The 20,178-nt window shown below is 39.3% G+C and overlaps 1 protein-coding gene across 5 annotated transcripts in view; it reads right to left on the bottom strand.

The window, feature by feature from the left end:
• Positions 1-286: 286 nt before the first annotated feature.
• The window catches only part of ABCG2 (ATP binding cassette subfamily G member 2 (JR blood group)), an 81,235-nt gene continuing 61,343 nt past the window's right edge, over positions 287-20,178 (bottom strand). For 4 of the 5 annotated variants that reach the window (XM_003414086.4, XM_023553264.2, XM_023553266.2 and 1 more), the window contains 5 exons: positions 19,370-19,494; positions 17,582-17,736; positions 13,338-13,427; positions 11,964-12,055; positions 287-9,313 (listed from right to left, as the gene is read on the bottom strand). In XM_003414086.4, coding sequence (XP_003414134.1) covers positions 9,166-9,313; positions 11,964-12,055; positions 13,338-13,427; positions 17,582-17,736; positions 19,370-19,494 — 610 coding nt within the window. In that variant the 3' untranslated portion in view covers positions 287-9,165. The remainder of the gene's footprint in view (positions 9,314-11,963; positions 12,056-13,337; positions 13,428-17,581; positions 17,737-19,369; positions 19,495-20,178) is intronic. The other variant, XM_064285578.1, reaches the window with a different exon arrangement.

Below are 20,178 nucleotides of genomic sequence, written 5' to 3'. Positions count from 1 at the left end.
CCACATGAACCAGTGACTACATCATCCTGAGACCAGAAGAACTAGATGGTGCCAGGCTATAACCAATGACTGCCCTGACAGGGAACACAACAGAGAACCCTGAGGGAGCAGGAGAGCAGTGGGATGCAGACCCCAAATTCTCCTAAGACCAGACTTAACGGTCTGAGACTGGAAGGACCCCAGTGGTCATGGCCCCCAGGCCTTCTGTTGCCCCAGGACAGGAGCCATTCCTGAAGCCAACTCTTCAGACAGGGATTGGACTGGACAATGGGTTGGAGAGGGATGCTGGTGAGGAGTGAGCTTCTTGGATCAGGTGGACACTTGAGACTATGTTGGCATCTCCTGCCTGGAGGGGAGATGAGAGGGTGGAGGGGGTTAGAAGCTGGTGAAAAGGACACGAAAAGAGAGAGTGGAGGGAGAGAGCAGGGGGAGAGTAATTGGAAGTGTGTAGCAAGGTGTATGTGGGTTTTTGTGTGAGAGACTGACTAGATTTGTAAACTTTCACTTAAAGCACAATAAAAATTATTTAAAAAAAAAAAGATTAAAAGCCTTGGAAAGTCAATAAGACAGTTCTACTCTCTCCTACAGTATCACTATAAGTAGAAATTGGTAATGGGTCTGGGTTTTGTTTTGTTCGTTTGTTTGATCAAGCTGGTTAACACTATAGGCTGCTGAACCTTAATTGCTGTGGGGAAACTCTGGGAAATGATACAGAATGCATACCTCTGACTCATCACACCTGAGGGGATAGGACTTTGGTTAAAGGCTGATCTGGGAAGTCCCAACTCATAACAGGATTACATTCAGCCGACTCTGTCCCTGTCCCGTCAGTCATTTCTGATCTAAGTCAAATACCCTTTTTTTTTTTTTTTTTAAGTTTTCATTATTGCCTTTTATTATCAGTATCTTCATAAATCTGATCTTTATTTGTTTTGGGGGTTGGAAACATAACATCCAAACTTACAGATATGTTGACATCAGCAAATTACATGCTACAATATTGTATGTAGTATGTATTACTAACAATAAATGTACAAAACAAAAAGTCCTAAGTGCGATTCATTGTAACTTGACTACATTGTAAGTTGGGGACAACCTGTAATTCCCTAGCACTTTTGGTGGATAAAGCAGCCCTGCTTGGCTTCTGAACAACCTGTTGGCAAACAGATGCAGATACTTGCAGCTGGAAGTCAGGACACATACACTGAAGTGGTGTGACCCAAGGGCTATGGGCAAAATACCCACAGTATCTGTTAGGAATTGAATTGCATCCTCCAAAAAGAAATGTGGATGTTAAATAAGGGGGACTGATGTTGCCGAATAATAATTTAGTAAGTTAATGTACATAATGTTTATATTTCAAAATTGGGATCCTCCTGTTTGTACGGTTTTGAGTGCTGCTTTTTTCTCGTCATGTCGTGTCACAAACATGCCATGAAATCCTTATTTTTAAATGGCTACAGAGTACGAATCATACACCCACTCTGCCAACAAAAAGAATCCTTCGTTATTTACAAAAAATATTTATTTTTACTTGAATTCAACGGAAGAAAATTAAACATGAAAAATTAAAAGTGAAGAAATGACCAAACCTTAGATGTTACCTCACAAAAGGCAGGACTTCCTAGATTCTTCTACAGTTTAAAAAGAAACATGCAAAACTTTGATAGGGACTGTTTCAGTGGGTGGAGTTTAAGTTTCGAGACAGTAAAACATAACCAACATTTTTATAAAAATCATAAGACACCACAAATCTCTAAAAGGAAAAAAAAAGTTAAAACTTAATTTATGCCAGTTTAATAAGTAAAACTCGCATCAATTTTTCAATTCCTTGAGGTTTTGATTTTTTCATATTAATCATCTATACTTTTATGAACTGATTCTCGTACTGATCAAGGAAATTCTTAATGCCATTGGAAGGCTGGTCCAAAGATGTAACAAAAATGATTAATGGTCCCTCATCACATTACAAATGTAGTAAGAAGGCAGGGACATCTAATTAAAGGGCTGGTACTGGCCACTTACGCTGTGCTGCACCCCGAGGAATGAAAGGACTGAAAATGCATCACCTTTCCCTGCAAATCTGCCAAATGGAGTGAACACTGGGAAATACTCGGTCACCCAGGAAACTGGAAAGTGTAAAGAGCTATCCTAAATGTATAAGCTGTGTTCTATTTATAATAGTTAAAATCTATCAAGTAACTCAGAACAACAGAACAGCTTTCAGAAAGGCAGTATGTTAAGCAGTAGACACCACTGATAGGTCTGACTCTTAAAACACCGGGCTGCTACAAAGCAAATAGGCAGAATAACCAAAGTGCCCTCAGAAAATGCAAAACACCTATGAACTTTAGTACTAGAAAGGCTTACAGAATATTCTTAGTTAATGCTTTTAATAAAATAATATTTTATTTATCATGATCAGTCTCTCAGTTTATCAAGCAAATATGAAAATATGATTGAACTGAGGTATAGTGTGTGCAGTTGCAGATATAGAAAAAGTTGCTACTACTTTTTTCTATTTATTTCTAAGTCTGAACTTTCAACTTAAGAAAAAAACTAGAATCTTAGAAATGCTCTAACACCTAATTTATTTTACTCCAGTGTGTTCTTTAAATGAAAACACACTTGTTTTCCATTAGATCAAAGTGTAAGATTTTAAAGGTTTTAAAAACATTCCTCCAAGTTACATGTTGACCTTAAAATTAAAAATGTTTTCATAGAAATTATAGGTTCCCTATTTTCTCTTGAGATTTCCTCCTGTGAATAAGACCAAGCAAAAGTCTGTCCAAAATCCTTTTGGTCAGTAATTCTTTTTTACTATTAAGATTTCTAATATACTATCTTCCATGTGCATAACAATTTCTATTTTCTGCTTTTATATATGTTGTTGTATTTCACCTCCAGACTACAACCGTTCCTGCCCTTTTCCTATGGGGATCCATTCTGATACATTCAGATATGTAGAAAAACAAATCCTGTTTGTTGTTTATGTGTCTAAATAAACAGATTTATAAATCGTGTTTTTCTTTTCATACAACACTATGTTAGTAAGATGTATTTCTCTTGTAGTACATACCTCTAGTAAGTTATTTGATGATTGTATATTTCCCAGTGTGCAGCCACCACAATTTATTAATCCATTTTTGTAGTGAGTGGTTGCCACCAATTCCTCTGCTACTTCAAAATTTTTATACATAATTCCCTTGTTGACTTTTCCTGAGTTCCTGGGGGGTGAAAGCTAGGAGTCCAAGGTTAGTAAATATTTAATTTTACCCAGAACTCTTAGGTTGATCTCCAGGATGACTGCAAAAACCAAAACCAAATCCATTGCCATTGAGTTGATTCTGACTCATGGTGACCCTACAGGACAGAGTAGAACTGCTCCATAAGGTTTCCATAAGGTAATCTTTATGGAAGCAGACTGCCACATCTTTCTCCCATGGAGTGGGCTAGTAGGTTCAAACCACCGACCTTTTGGTTAGCAGCCGAGCGCCTAACCACTGCGTGACCAGGGCTCCTTCAGGAAGGCTGCACAAGTCTGCAATTCATTAGCACGAATGAAGGTTCCTGTTTTATCCCTACCCTCACCAGTACTGGTACCGTGCTGGTGGTAACTCATCTTTCTTAAATGTAAGCGTTTTAAAATGAGATCTCATTTTACGTTCCGTTTCTTGGATTCCTAGTAAGGCTGAACAGATTGAGGTTTTCCAAACGGTATACTGTCAAGCTCTATATTTTTGAAGCGATGCCTCAGGTTTTGTTGCTTGGCAAAGACAGACCAAGCTGAGAGCATTCATCCTCACTTGACTCAAAGCAGCACCACTTTCATCTGCCATTTATCATCTATGCTTTTCCTTGGGGGCTAAGAGAAGAATGATTCTGCAGCTAAGAAGGTCTGAAAATCAAGTGACATTAATATGCTCATTTAGTTCTAAATGTGATTCTGCTACTCAGATGGACACAAAATGCATGGCTTTGAATAATATTTTTAGCTTGTTATTGAATCAACATCAAATTATAACCGTTAGCTGCTGTTGAGTCGGCTCTGACTCATGGCAGCCTTATGTATAACAGAATGAAACACTGCCCAGTGGTACGTCATCTTCATGACCGGTGGTATGTTTGAGCTTAGTGTTGCAGCTATTGTTATCAATCCATCTCATTGAGGGTTTCTCTCATTTTTGCTGACCTGCTAACTTTATCAAACATGATGTGCTTTTCTAGTGAAATTATAACTAGTGCAGGTTGTTGTTAGGTGCCATTGGGTTGCCTCCAACTCATAGTGACCTTATATGTAACAGAACAAAACCTTTCCTGGTCCTGCACCATCCTCACACAGTAGGTATATTTGAGCCAAACAAGCAGCCACCATGTCATCTCATGGAGGGTCTTCCTCTTTTTCACTGACCCTCTACCAAGCATGATGTCCTTCTCCAGGGATTGGTCCCTCCTGAAAACATGTCCATCCAAAGTAAGCAAGACAAAGTCTCAAAATCCTTGCTTTTAAGGATGGGTGGTGTGAACCAATTCCTCACAGCAGAAATAGCCCCCTGAATGAACTGATAAAAAAATCTGATTCCTGAATATACCAAATGGCTCTCCTACAAGCTCTCATCTCAACTCCTAGCTACTAGGTCTTTCTTACACTGCTTAACCACACTAACTGCCATCACACAAGGACTGAGAATACCCAGGGCAACGTCGAAAGAATTCTAGATCTATCAGCCTACTTTCCATGCATTATCTCATTTCATCTTCCCACCAGTCCAGTGATCTGGGTCATGCTGGGATAATCTCTCTAAGGCAAAGGTCGAGTAATTACACCTTGTACCACTTATCAGTAGGAAAAAGGCACAGCCCTTTCTGGGCTCTCTGAAGGTTGAAGGCAACAGGAATACTGCTTGCAGACATTTATTGGGTAATAAGGCTTGCAAAAGCAGGGCAGGGGACTGGGAGGTTAAGGACAGAAAAGGGAAAGGGAGAAGTATTAGGAAGCAATGTATTTGTTCTATTAAATGGGAACAAATTTTCAAGAAAACATCTTAAAAATTAAATACCTTGATAAAAGTCTTAGACATTTGTCTTACCAATATTTTAATAGGTTTTTACAACCTTGATAAAAAGTCTTAGACATTTGTCTTACCAATATTTTAATACATTTTTACACGAAGCAGCAGCAAAAACTGTCTACAGCAGGCATCTGCAAACCATGGCCTCCCAGCCAAATCTGGCTCACTGTCTGTTTTTGTACAACTCTTGAGTTATGGATGAATTTTCCAATTTAAAGTATTGTAAAAGAAGCAAAGAATCTGCAACAGGGAAAGTATGTGGTTCACAACACCTAAAATATTTACTATCTGGCTCTTTACAGAAAAAGTTTGTCAACTCCCAGACTCAGGAATAAGGAACGCCCCTCCATCCTGCTCCTACCAACAAAAATAAAGCGTAATAAAAACACACAAAACCAACCAGATGACAACTGAAAGGCTGACCTTTTCAGCAGAAAGCCACCCACCTTGAACCTCAGGAACTGAGTCAGAATTGGCATAATAAAGTATTCAAAAACACTTTGGTAATAATTCACATTGTAGAAGTTATAAGATTATACTACGGAATTTAGTGGAAGTTGGAAAAGTCAACTTGGGCAGCTATTCTCCTTCAAGTTAGTTGAAAAATGAACAATTCAGTATAAACAACCACAAAATCACATAATTTTAAAGCTAAAAGAAACTCGTTTTATAGATGTGTGAAAAATTTAGAGGACGTATGAAAGAAAACGCAGAAAAAGAACTGGGAATTACACAATCTTTACATCATACCATGTGAAGTAGGTAAAGCAGTATTACCAACATAGCACAGTTTGTCTTCCAAACCAGGACAGTAAAAACAATGAATAGGACATCTAGAATTACATAAGGCAGCTGTGTGGCACAGGCGGTGAAGCGCTGCAGTATTAGACAAAAGGGTGGTGGTTAGAATGCACCCAGAGCCACTTCAGAAGACAGGCCTGGCAATTTGCTTCCGAAAGGTCACTGCCTTGAAAAACATATGCAGCAGCTGTACTCTACACACATGGGGTCAATGTGAGCTGAAATCTACTCAACAGCAACTAACAACAGAATTCTGTAACTTTTTTGAACATATTGATTGATTGGCATTTCCACCTTATTATATTGGCGGTTGTTGCAGTTGTTAGGTGCCATCGAGTTGGTTCTGACTCAGAGAGATCCTATGTACAACGGAACAAAACAATGCCCGATCCTGCACCATCTTCACAATTGTTGCTGTTTGACCCCACTGTTGCAGCCACTCTGTCAATCCATCTCCTTGAGGGTCTTTCTCTTTTTCACTAACCCTTTATGTTACCAAACATGATGTCCTTCTCCAGGGATAGGTCCCTCCTGATAACATGTCCAAAGTAAGTGAGACAAAGCCTCACCATCCTCACCTCTAATAAGCATTCTGCATGTACTTCTTCCAAGACAGACTTGTTCGTTCTTCTGGCAGTCCATAGTATATTCAATATCCTTCGCCAACACCATAATTCAAAGGCATCAATTCTTCTTTGGTCTTCCTTATTCATTGTCCAGCTTTTGCATGCATATGAGGCAACTGAAAACACCATGGCTTGGGTCAGGTGTATTAAAAAGAGGGGAGGCCCAAAGTCTGTTAAATGGGGAAAAAACAGTCTCTTCAACAAATGGTGCTGGAATAACTGGATATTCATCTATTAAAAAATGAAACAGGACCCATACCTTATATCATACACAAAAACTAACTCAAAATGGATCAAAGACCTAATATAAAATCTAAAATGACAAAGATCATGGAAGAAAAAAACAGGGATTATGCTACAAGCCCTAACACAAGGCATAAGTAGTATATAAACCACAACTAACAATGCACAAACACCAGAAGACAAACTAGATAACTGGGAACTCTTAAAAATCAAACACTTATGTTCATCAAAAGACTTCATCGAAAGAGTCAAAAGAGAACCCAGAGACTGGGAAAAAAAAATTGGCTACGACATATCCAATAAGGGTCTAATTTTTCAAATCTCTAAGATACTGCAGCAACTCAACAACAAAAAGACAAATAACCCAATTTAAAAAAGGGCAAAGAATATGAACAGACACTTCACCAAAGAAGACATTCAGAAAGCTAACAGACACATAAGGAAATGCTCACGATCATTAACCATTAGAGAAATGGAAATCAAAACTACAAGGTGATACCATTTTAACCCAACAAGGCTGGCACAAATCAAAAAAACACAAAATAAATTTTAGAGAGGTTGTGGAGAGATTGGAACTCTTATTATGCACTGCTGGTGGGAATGTAAAACGGTACAACCACTTTGGAAAATGATTTGCTGCTTCCGTAAAAACCCAGAAATAAAAATACCATATAACTGCAATCCAACTCCTAGTAATATACCCAAAAGAAATAAGAGCTGTCACACGAATAGACATAAGCACACCCATGTTCACTGCAGCACTATTCACAAGAGCAAAAAGATGGAAACAACCTACATGCCCATCAACAGATCAATGGATAAATAATGGTACATACACACAATGAAATATTATGCAATGATAAAGAACAATGACGAATTCTCGAAACATCTGACAACACAGATGAGCCTGGAAGGCATATGCTGAGTGAAATTAGTCACAAAAGGACAAATATTGTATGAGCCACTATTATAAGATCTCAAGAAAAGGTTTAAACACAGAAAAAAAGCATTCTTTGATGGTTATCAGGGTGAGGAAGGAGGGGAAGGGAAATCACTAACTAGATAGTAGACAAGGATCAACTTTGGTGAAGGGAAGGACAACACACACACAACACAGGGGAAGTAAATGAAAGAAGAAAAAGGGGAAGGGTAAGACTTACGTATGTACCTATGCACACAGAAACACACCATAGTGATGGTCTGTCTGATAATAGCAACACAGGAAATATAAAGAAGTCATTTCAAAATTAACCAAGGGAGGACATAGTGAGTGGAGAGGAGGAGTATGAGGGGGCTTTCCTGCACTGGTAAGGTTCTACTCTTAATCCAGATTGGTGACTGCACAGGTGTGTTCATTTTATGATAATGCACTGAACTGTACCCTTCTATGCATTACCCTTCAATTAAAAAAAAAAACGAATGAAAAAAAAGTTAAAAAACACTTCCCTATTACAGGAAAAGCTTAGACTACAGAGAAGTTGTATAAATAAATGAAGTGTATAATGTAGGAAGGAGAAAAACCTGTTCAGGGCTAAACCTAAGAGCTATTATCAGTCTCAAATTTTCAGAGCTAGGAGAGAACTTGGGAATAATGAAATGCAGGAGTGAACAGAGTTCTTTATGGTGCTAGCCCTGGAGATACAGATACAGTGGGTCTAGACATCTAAACTTCAGAAAAGTGCCTCAGATAAGTTTGATGAACACCCACATCATGACCCACTGAACGACCTCAGGGGGGTTAAATGACTTTCCAGAGCTAGAAATGCCCATTAACGGCACAAGAACCATATTACCAGGCTCCTGGCCCTCTATTCCACTTACAGTCCAAAGCCCCAAGTCAAGACTGCTAAAATATTATGCTCCCACTATAGACAAGTATCACTAAGTTCTGTTACCTTGCCTTAGTAACCTTATCGAAGATTTTTTTTCCCCTCATGATGGCTTTTTATCCTATAAGTAACATTGGTTTTTCCAACATATTCTAATTTCATATTTCTAATACACCATAAATGCATTTATTATTTATTAAATAATGGCAGAAGATAGATTCAAGTAACATTAAGATTGGAGAGCTTCTAGTCCACCTATCCATTATAAAGAAGAAACTGATGCCAGAGATACCAGCGACGTGTCAAGAACTTCGAGAATTCAGGTCCTTTCCCAGGTCAATAAATTACACTAGGTTTCTTCCACATGGTTACTGTCTGACTGGGTGTACTAATGTATAATGCATGATATCATTAATTTATGATTTCGTTTCCTTCATGTATGATCCAGTTCCTTGTGATTTCTAAGAAAGTTTCTGTTTAAAATGTTTCTGAGCCACAGTATAATGATAACACTGAAAATGTCAACAAATACCTAAAATAAATCAAGATGTCCTCTTTCATGTGTGCCTAAAGCATAGTAAATTAAAGGGGAATTTAGGAATATTTTTTAAGAAATAATAGTTTTAGGTAGGCAATGGTGAGGAAAATAACAATCATGCATGCCAAGGCCAGATGATTCTTCCACAGGCCCCAAGGTGAGAGATCGATGCCCTGGCTTGTCAAAAATTCTTCACCAGTACATCTGAAATTCAACAAAAAAAGGAACACAACTTTATTCTTGGCATTTGCCAAATTTTACTCAACATATTCACTATTCCTTAGTTAAACAACCCTATACGTTAACCCAGTCTTTAATAATTATCCCATTATATATATAGCTAACAATCATTGAGTGCTGACAATTTTGCTAGATACTATGCTAAGCAACTTAGGTATAATAGCCTAGTTAATCCCTAAAACAATCCAATGGGAGTAGATATATATACATTTCAAAGATGACGGAACTAAGTTTAAGGAACTTGCCCCAGTTCACAGAGTCACACTTTGAACAAGTTTCTGGCCTCCCCAAATTCACCTGCTTCCAAATTTAAAATGCTGCTCTCTTCAAAGGGCAGAAGTATTTATCAAGTAATTTTTCACTTAACCTCGATGGAGGAAACCTCAGCTTTAACAGATGGTGTCTACGGCCCTTACTGAGATAATCAAAGCTTTTTATAGATGCATTACCCACAAAGATAAAAACAGCCATAAAAAAGAACACAGGCTTAGAATTCTAAAATGAGGAAAAGAGATGGGCAAGTGCTTCCTGCCACGGTCGTCCTCTGTCCACTCTTGCATCAGGACTATAACGAGCATTAGATATTCAGCTACGGGCAGTCCCTGGATTATGAATAAATTCCATTCTTAAATCTGTCTGTAAGTCAAATTTGTATGTAAGTCAGAACAGTCAGGTGCAGTTCATAATAAACGTCAGTTAAGTGGTTGTCTCAGTATATAGTGTACATTTCTAGGCACAAAAAACATTAAAGAAACAGTTCCAGACATACTAAAACATCCTTAACATAATACAGTAACAATAACAATGTTTTGATGCACTTCACAAAGTGGCACCTATTTGTTATTGTGAACCATTATACGTACTTTGAATTTGTAATATAACAGGCTTTAAGGGGATTGGCTCGTAACTACAGGTCATACGTTAAGTCAGAGTTTCCTAACCCGGGGACTGCCTGTACACGACATTAATGAGCAGGACAAGCTGTTTTAAGGGGATTGGCTCGTAACTACAGGTCATACGTTAAGTCAGAGTTTCCTAACCCGGGGACTGCCTGTACACGACATTAATGAGCAGGACAAGCTGTTTTAAGGGGATTGGCTCGTAACTACAGGTCATACGTTAAGTCAGAGTTTCCTAACCTGTACACGACATTAATGAGCAGGACAAGCTGTCAGGTTTCTTACACAGCAACTGGAATAGAGTAAGATGGCATGGCCGTGCCACAGATAAGAAAACTACCTGGTACAAAAATACCCGGTACAGCCGCAAGTATTGCCTGGTACCATTTCTGTGTGACTCTTCGAATTTAGCAGTTCCAAAACCCAGCCATAGCGTCTATTTACTGAAGGAATGGCTTCCTCCTTCATCTTATGGAAATGAAGCCTCATCTTCTGTCACCATGAAACCTCTGGTGGCTCCCCCTCATCTGGTCCTACTTTTCCCAACCCCTTCATCCCGTCCAGTTAGTTGGCAGTGACTATGTGCCACAAAGACACCACAACCAGATCAAACAAAATGGACTGAATCAAAGAAAACCTTTCTTCATAAAGGTTTTCCCAGCAATAATTCAAAGTAGCAATTTGTCCTATTATTAAGAATTATTTCTCTTCTCATGAAAGAGTTAAGATACCAGTATTATCTTCTCTCCAATTAATTAATATAGCAACACCAAGCCATTAACAACAATCATAAAAAAGAAAGTATCATTCAATTTTCAAAACAATATCCTCTGATTTTATTAAAACCTGAAGTTATTTTAATGAATTAAGCATAAGTGGGGTTTCCTTCTCAGTTTACTAAAATGAGTGTTTGTTTCTTTAGAGGACACATCCTTTGATGGGGAATAACCAAGACAGGTTTTTTTTTAAAAAACTGCAGACTTTGATTTCATGATGTCTTCAAACGCATATGAGGCAGAGGCAAGTGCCAGGATCTTGGCAGGGATATGTCTTCTGTCTTCCCTATATGCTATCATTGCTCTTTTAGGTCTTACTAGTGGCCAAGGGGAAACCCTGGTAGCATAGTCTCATTAAGAGCTACAGCTGCTAACCAAAAGGTCGGCAGTTCGAATCCACCAGGCGCTCCTTGGAAACCATATGGGGCAGATCTACTCTGTCCTGTAGGGTCGCTATGAGTTGGAATCGACTCAACAGCAACAGGTTTTTTTGGTTAGTGGCCAAGGGTAGGGCTCGTGGCTATCCATGTATAGTTCAGATACTACTAGCTAAATCTTACAGCCATGTATCTATATTTACACCTATATATCTATATCACAATATTTTATAAAATTATAAGCTTTATCAAAGCAACTCTTATTTCAAACTTAAATGTTCTGAAAAATAAAAACTTAAACCAGAACACAAACAAGCAATACATAAGAAATATTTCCTCAACTTAAATATACTTTTCACTGTAAAAATACCTGGTAGGTAGTTGTACAGCACCTTCACATGCATTAGTGCACAGTGACTGCTTCTATGGATGAGTAAACCTGGGCTCTCTGAAGTTCGTAACCCTGTGAGCACTCAGACTAGCGCTAAGTGCAGTGTCCTTCCCACGATATAGTCAGCTGCAATAGTAGGCAAACCCACTATAATATTTAAGGCACACTTACACTGCATAGGCTTCATAGTCACAGGTATTGTTTGTTGTTACATTTAAATCTGGGCAGAAGTGTTGTCCCGAAAATTCATTATGCAGTAAAGCCTACAACACATTGGGGCGGGGGGGGATAGGTTTAAATTTCAAAAAGGTTCCAAATAATTATCAATCAGGTTCTCCTAGTTTAATCTTTATGTTTATGTCTACATACTAAGTTTCACATTCAGACTCTGTTACTAGAAAGCAACCAAAATTATTTTCCCTGGCAACCAAAAGGCCTAGGGTTGGGATTTTGGTTTCTAATACAAAAGCAGCAAAGTATTGGCCAAGAGAGGAAACCTCTGGCTATATTCTCCCCTAGCTTTCTTTCTTCTCTCCCCAGCGTTATAATCCTATAAACACTATAATTACAACAATACAGCGGTGCTGCTCCATGACTACTGTTAATTTATGGTAACAATCTTTTGCATTGTTCTTGCTTGTATTTCATCAAAATTGGTTGTAATTCATCTGATTGAGACTAGACAGACCCCGGAGGTCACAGTCCCCAGACCTCCTGTTAGCCTGAGGCAGGAACCATTCCCAGAGCCAACTCTTCAGACAGGGATTGGACTGGACTATGGGATAGAAAATGATAATGGTGAAGAGTGAGCTTTTTGGATCAAGTAGACACATGAGACTATGTGGGCAGCTCCTGTCTGGAGGGGAGATGAGAGGGCAGAGGGGGACAGAAGCTGGCTGAATGGACACAGGAAATACAGGGTAGAGAGACGGAGTATGCTGTCTCATTAGGGGGAGAACAACTAGGAGTATATAGCAAGGCGTATATAGGTTTTGTATGAGAGACTGACTTGATTTGTAAATTTTCACTTAAAGCACAATAAAAATTAAAAAAAAAAACTAGTAATTCTTGAGAGTTAGAAACTCAGTTATACTATATTAAAACACAGGACAATTTTCTAAAGCCAACAGTGGCTTTAAGTATTGTATGGTTTTAGTGAATTTTCTTCTAATTTTTCTTTAATATAAAATCATGTATTCTAGTCTCCCATCCTCTCATCTGTTTCCTATTTCACTGAAACCCAACAATATTTCTTTCAGCAATTAGTTAATCTTTCCTCTTCACCATGAGTTATCTCCTTGTCCTTCATCTCCCTCAAATAAGAACATGGTGGTTGGGGAATACTACAAGTGATTATCAAGTAATCCCCAAGCCCTTTGTTAATCAACTCAAATAGGAAATTCTCATTCATTGTTCCTAAAAAGGAAATTGCTGGAGGGAGACCTTCACAGTTCATGGTCGGGGACATGAGACAGACTTTATTTTGGATGCTCCCTGCTTAGGAGCAATAACCTGGGCACAACGTCTAGATGCAGAAACACTTACCGTATAGCCGTATCGAGGAATGCTGAAGTACTGAAGCCATGACAGCCAGGGCACAATGGTTTTGAGATTTACCAACAGCCCTGAGAACAGCTACAAAAAGCAAACACCAAGAGTCAGAACTGATGAAGCGATCTCATGAAGCACTGGCTTAGCAATCAGTTCTCTAGAGAATGCCCTCTTCAAGTCCCCGACAACCTTGTAAACATTTCTGCTTAAGGTCAACTATTTCTTGAAATTCTTCCCGTTATTCTAAACACTTATCATAGCCTTCTTTCCACGTATAGCTTCTATAGAGCTGAGGCTGTTTATGGCTTTAAAGATGTGACACTGTATCTATAATATATATTATCTGTATTTATATGTTCCAATTTATTGGAAGATCCTAACAGTCAAGATATATCCTCAACTTCCTCTGTAACTGCACACAGTGGAAGGTCAATAAGTACTGACTACCCCAAAGATGAAGGAGTCCCTGGGTGGTGCAAACGGTTAGGAACACAACTACTAGCCGAAAGGCTGGCAGTTCCAACCCACCCAGAGGTGCCTCAGAAGACAGACACAGCAATCTGCTTCTGAAAGATCACTGCCCTGAAAACTCTAAGGAGCATTTCTACTCCACAACATGGAGTTACTGTTGAGTCATAATCGACCTGATGGTAACTAATAACAACAACCCTAATGATGCACCCACTATACCTCAATAAATCTGGTTATCTGAGAACACATACCAGAGCATAACCAAGCATCTCATGGCCTTCTCTACTCCTATATCACAGTAGGATTTGTTTTCACCATGGTTTGCACTGTATATCCATATAACTTTAAGAATAATTGGGACTCAGAGAGTATGGCCCCTGACATCCTTTTCACTCAGTAATGAGGTTCACCCTTCAGCCAAAGATTAGACAGGCCCATGAAAGAAAATGAGACTAAACAGGCACACCTGCTCAGGGGCAAGGACAAGAAGGCATTTGTTTGGTCTTGTATACTTTATTGAACTAAGGAGCACATTCTTCACGTGCGTAACTGTTCATTTTATAAGCATGTCTAATCTTTGGCTGAAAGGTAAACTTCAGCAGAGGCTTCAGTTCTGAGTTAGCAGGGTGTCTGGGGCCATAGTCTTCGAGGTTCTTCCAGTGTCTGTCAAACCAGTAAGTCTGGTCTTTTTTTGTGAATACGAATTTTGCTCTGCATTTTTCTCCTGCTCTGCCCGGGATCCTCTATTGTGATCCCTGTCAGAGAAGTCAGTGGTGGTGGTTGGGCACCATCTAGTTCTTCTGGGCTCAAGCTGGTGGTGGTTCATGTGTTCCATTAGTCCTTTGGGCTAATATTCTCCTCGTGTCTTTGGTTTTTTTCATTCTCCTTTGTTCCAAATGTGATGAGACCAATAGATGTATCTTAAATGGCTGCTTGCAGCTTTTAAGACCCCAGATGCTACTGACCCAAGTAGGATGTAGAACATTTTCTTTATGAACTATATCATGCCAATTGACCTAGATGTCCCCTAAAATCATGGTCCCCAGCTCTCAGCCCCAGCCATTTTGTCCCTCAAGGTGTTCAGATGTGCCTAGGAAACTTGTATAACTTTGCCTTGGTCAAGTTGTGCTGACTTCCCTATATTGTGTGTTGTCTTTCCCTTTACTGAAGGTAATACTTGTCTACTATTTAGTTGGAAACCCTGGTGGCATAGTGGTTAAGAGTTCAGCTGCTAACCAAAAGACTAGCAGTTCGAATCCACCGGGGCTCCTTGGAAACCCTATGAGGCAGTTCTACTCTGTCCTATATAGGGTCACTATGAGTTACAACAAGGGTTTTTTTGGGGACTATTTAGTTACTGCTTTTCTTTCCCCACCCCTCCCTTCCCTCGTAACCATCAAAGATTGTTTTGTTCTGTGTATAAATCTTTTCTTGGGTTTTTGAAATAGTAGTCTCACACAATATTTATCCTTTTGTGACTGATTTATTTCACTCAGCACCTTCCAACTTCTTTTGATGCTTCCTGGATCATTCAATACTTTACCCATAGAATTCTTCAATATTACTACTCAAGGCTTGAATTTTTTCTTCAGTTCTTTCAGGTTGAGAAATGTTGAGTGTGTTCTTTTCCTTTGGTCTTCTATCTCCAGATCTTTGCACATGTCGTTATAATACTTTACTTTGTCCTCTCAAACTGCCTTTTTTGAAATCTCCTGTTCAGCTCTTTTACTTCAACGCTTCTTTCATTTGCTTTAGCTACTCTACATTCAAGAGCAAGTTTCAGAGTCTCTTCTGACATCCATTTTGATGTTTTCTTTCTTTCCTGTCTTTTTAATGACCTCTTGCTTTCTACATGTATGATGTCCTTGATATCATCCCACAGCTTATCTGGTCTTCAGTCATTGGTGTTTGTCTTAGTCATCTAGTGCTGCTATAACAGAAATACCACAAGTGGATGGATTTAACAAAGAGAAGTTTATTTTCTTACGGTAAAGTATATTAAAAGCTCCAGAGAAAGGCTTTCTCTCTGTGTTGGCCTTTTCATCAATCCTCCCCCAGACTAGGAGCTTCTCTGCGCAGGGATCCCAGGTCCAAAGGACGTGCTCTCCTCCTGGCACTGCTTTCTTAGTGGTACGAGGTCCCCAGTCTCTCTGCTAGCTTCTTTCTTTTATATCTCAAGAGATTGCTTTAAGACACAATCCAATTTTATATATTGAGTTCTGCCCTACTAACACAACTGCCACCCATCCTCCCTCATTAACATCACAGAAGTAGGATTTACAGCAGACAGGAAAACCACACAGTACCAGGAATCATGGCCCAGCCAAATTGATAAACACCATTTTTGGGGGACATAATTCAATCCATGACAGTGTTCAGTGGGTCAACTCTATTCTTGAGATAGTCTCTAAACTCAGGTGGAATATACTGAAGGTCATACTCTGGCTCTCATGGACTTTTTAAAATTTTCTGCAGCTTCAAGCTGAACTTGAATATGAGCAACTGATGGCCTGTTCCAAAGTCGGCCCCTGCCCTTGTCTGGCTCATCATATCGAGCTTCTCCTTCATCTCGTTCCACAGATGTAGTCAATTTGATTCCTTTGTTTTACATCTGGTGTGACTCACATGTATAGTCACCTTTCACGTTGTTGAAAAAAAAAATACTGTTCTGCAGTCTGAAATTGATCAAACATGCAATCAAGATGCATTGATAATTACTGGTGAATGGAATGTGAAAGCTGGAAACAAAGAAGAAGGATCAGTAGCTGGAACATATGGCCTTGGTGATAGAAAGGACCCTGGAGTTTATACGATAGAATTTTGTAAGACCAACGACCTATTCATTGGAAATACTTTTTTTCAACAATAAATAAAATTTAGGGGGAAAAAAAAGCGTGCCATTTATGAATCATGTAAAGACATCTTACTTCTACTCTAGCAGAAAGAACATACACATTAAGTAAACAGGCTATGTATTCCTGTTCACTTGATGTAGTAGGGGAAAACTATAGCACCTGCTTCCCTTCACCTGTTGACTCCTCCACCTGAGTGCAAAATTTAGGCGCATGTAAAGATTACAGCCAAGAAAATCCTACAGTGTAGCTCTATTCTATCCCATGGGGTTGCTATGGGTCAGGATCTACTGGATGGCACTCAACAACAACAGCAGCAACAAGATTAAAATTAAGTAAGCACTAAAAAAAAAAAGATTAGCAGAAATATCTTGATATAAGAGAATGTCAGGAACCCAGAAAGAGTTCTGAGTGTTGTATGGACCCAAAATAGACTACCCATGCCACACACTGTTCTATTTTTCATGGAGCTTAGCTTTTGCCTTGGAGAGTAGTAGATCCAACCATACCACCAGCAATTCTCTAACATTAGCACAGACGTCAGACAACTCAGCTGTTGTTTTGATTAAAAAAAAATCTGCCTATCAAACCTTTTCTGGTTTTTGAACTTATAATTTATCAAGATTTCACTACTTGTCACCAAGAAGCAACTTCTAAAAGCCCATTAGTAACAACATGGTAACTAAATTTATAGATAGTACTTATATTAGAACAGTAGCAAAAAGGCTGGATAAGGACAAGAAAGGAACCTGGTAACTTCTTTAAATGTAAGCTATAGTTCAGTTATATAGCCTCCTTACACTATCAGAGTCCCATTTAGAGAATCCTCAAAACAAGCTTTACATGACAGGTGAATTGGGGGGAAAGAATAATGAGGAATACACTACCTCTCAAAGAACAAAAGTTCCTACTTACCATCATGAACACAAAACAGATGGTCATGAGAAGGGTTGCTATGGATACCACACTCTGACCTGCTGCTACAGCCAACCCCATGGAACTGGCCGTGTAAGCCACCATCATAAGGGAAAACATCATGATGAAGAAGGCTTCCGCCGTTGGTTTCAACCCTTAGTAAGGAAGAGAAGGGAGTGGTGACCCAATTGTCTAAGTCTCCATATCTGTGGGATTGTTTATTGTATAAATAACACTATAATACTTAAGAAACTAATATCAGAATGAAAAAAATTCATCCACTATCTAACTACCCTAGGTTACCAATTTCACTGTTCTTTCCCATACGTATCACTTTTACAAAGTTATCATATAGTTTTCTTTTTTGTACTTATTTCAGAAGCACTTTCCCGTATACACACCTATGCTCTTTTATGGGTAAAACCAAAAAACCAAACCCAGTGCCGTCGAGTCGATTCCGACTCACAGCGACCCTATAGGATAGAGTAGAACTGCCCCACAGAGTTTCCAAGGAGCACTTGGCGGATTCAAACTGCTGACCCCTTGGTTAGGAGTCGTAGCACTTAACCACTACGCCACCAGGGTTTCCCCTTTATGGGAAGTCATTACCAATTTCTGAGCTCCTCAATGGAGAGTCACTGGCAGGCAACACAACTGGCCAGAATTCTACTGCCTTCTTTCCCCACAGGAAACTTATCAACAGTATACTCATTTCACCCAGACATTACCACGTTACTCGTTGTTTGCTGTAAATGCATTAGTGAAGAAACGGGGAGAACCTGAATACGTGGCCTCGCGGTGGTTTTAATATCTGAGGGAGGGAGGATTTTTAGACCAGGTCAACCTGGACAAATCACACGGCAACTCTGGGCTTGAAGACTGGTTTAAATTAAGACCATTTTGCAAGTAGTCCTTCTAAATAAGACTACTTTATAAACCACAGTGGGCTAATACTATGGGCCACACTAGATTACCAATCAAGAGTTGGGGATCCCCTATGGGACAGCTATTCTGTCACATGGGTCTGCTATGAGTCTAAAATTTATGTGACAGCACCCAACAACAACAACAATCTTTAAGGGCACAGATCACCAGGTCTTTCTTCCACAGTACCCCTAGGTGGGTTTGAACCGCCAACCCTTGGGTTAGTAGTCAACAGCAAACTTCTTGCGGTACCCAGGGACCTGCCTGACACATAGTAGGCTCTTCATAAATAGCGGGTGAATAAATGAATGAATGAAACACTCCCTCCTCAAAAAAAAAAGACTTGGGGATCTAGATTCTATGCCTAATTTTTTATAAAATGGAAGGTGTAGGCTAAATCAGTGGTTTTTATCCTGTACTGGTTTTGGGAAAATATATACTTCTGGTGTGTGAGTGAGTGCATTTATTTCAGGGAAATATGTGAAAATTCTGATGAAATACTCCTGAGGCGATGCCTGAGTACAATGCACAAATGAAATCTGTCTCCTATGACTATCAAACAAGGCAGTACTTTTATTAAATCAATAAGCCCCCGAAGTCACCATTTTTTCTCATTAGAAAGAACAACTCATCCCTCAGTAGAATGCAGCCTTATAACTCGTTTTAAAAGTTGGGTCATGAGAAGTCTTGCCATACATGCCCACAGCGGACAGCTATCTCAGAAAGAATGCATCATGGGCAGATGCTTCCTTATGTCATGGCTTGGTTTACAGTTGAGAGAACCAAAAACTTGTTTGCAAAAAGGAACTGGCTTCAGCTCATGTCCAAGACTAAAAACACATCCTTTTTTGTCTTGTTACTTACCTAACAAGAAGTATATTATGCAAGTGAAGATAATACTTGGTAACATCCTCATAGGTAGTAAATCGGATAACAGTTTTCCAAAGAAATAAGACGACACTCTGTAGTATCCACTGATATATTCATGTCTAAAGAACAAAAATATGTATCATATACCCTGCATTCACTTAAGAAGTCACAGAGGCAATATTTCACAATTTTAATTCATATGCTAGAAGATTACATGGCTTGCTGTACAGATTTCTGCTGCCACCAGGAGCCTAACAGCTACAGCTACCACATTCTCGGCACTAGCTCCACCGTACCCTTCAGCCCTGTCAGTTTAAGCCTCCATCTTAGTACACCATCCCAGGAGGCTCTGTGTAATGATCCCTCTTCTCATTACAGAACTCCCTAACACCATCTACTCTGCCTCCTAGAATACCTACACCAGGTAAACAGATTCTGAATACCTTCTCTCTCTTCTCAGAATGCTCTTTTCCCTCTTTGGACACCTGGCTCTGCTTGAAGATTAACACTACTCCAGGAGCTGATCTCAGTAGTAGAGGCTTTGCTTTATAAGGAACTAGAAGGTAGTATTGCTGTCCTCCAAGCCCCACTTGTGACAATTTCAGGTCACTATACTCCTACTCTTGCTACTTCTCCCACTCTCATGTTAAAAAAGAAAAAGAAAATTGCACTTCTTCCTTCAACAATCATGCCTTCCGACTATATATCCCTGTCAGCTATCAAATTCTGTGTTCCCCCTCTGCAGCTCTAGGTCCTCCCCTTCCTGACAACTTTTTCCTGTCATTCCAAACTCTTCCACCAAT

The sequence above is a fragment of the Loxodonta africana genome, chromosome 5, assembly GCF_030014295.1.
Source record: "Loxodonta africana isolate mLoxAfr1 chromosome 5, mLoxAfr1.hap2, whole genome shotgun sequence".
Classification (NCBI taxonomy): Eukaryota; Metazoa; Chordata; class Mammalia; order Proboscidea; family Elephantidae; genus Loxodonta; species Loxodonta africana.
Note: the sequence above shows the minus strand (reverse complement) of the source record. Positions and strands in the feature narration are given on the sequence as shown.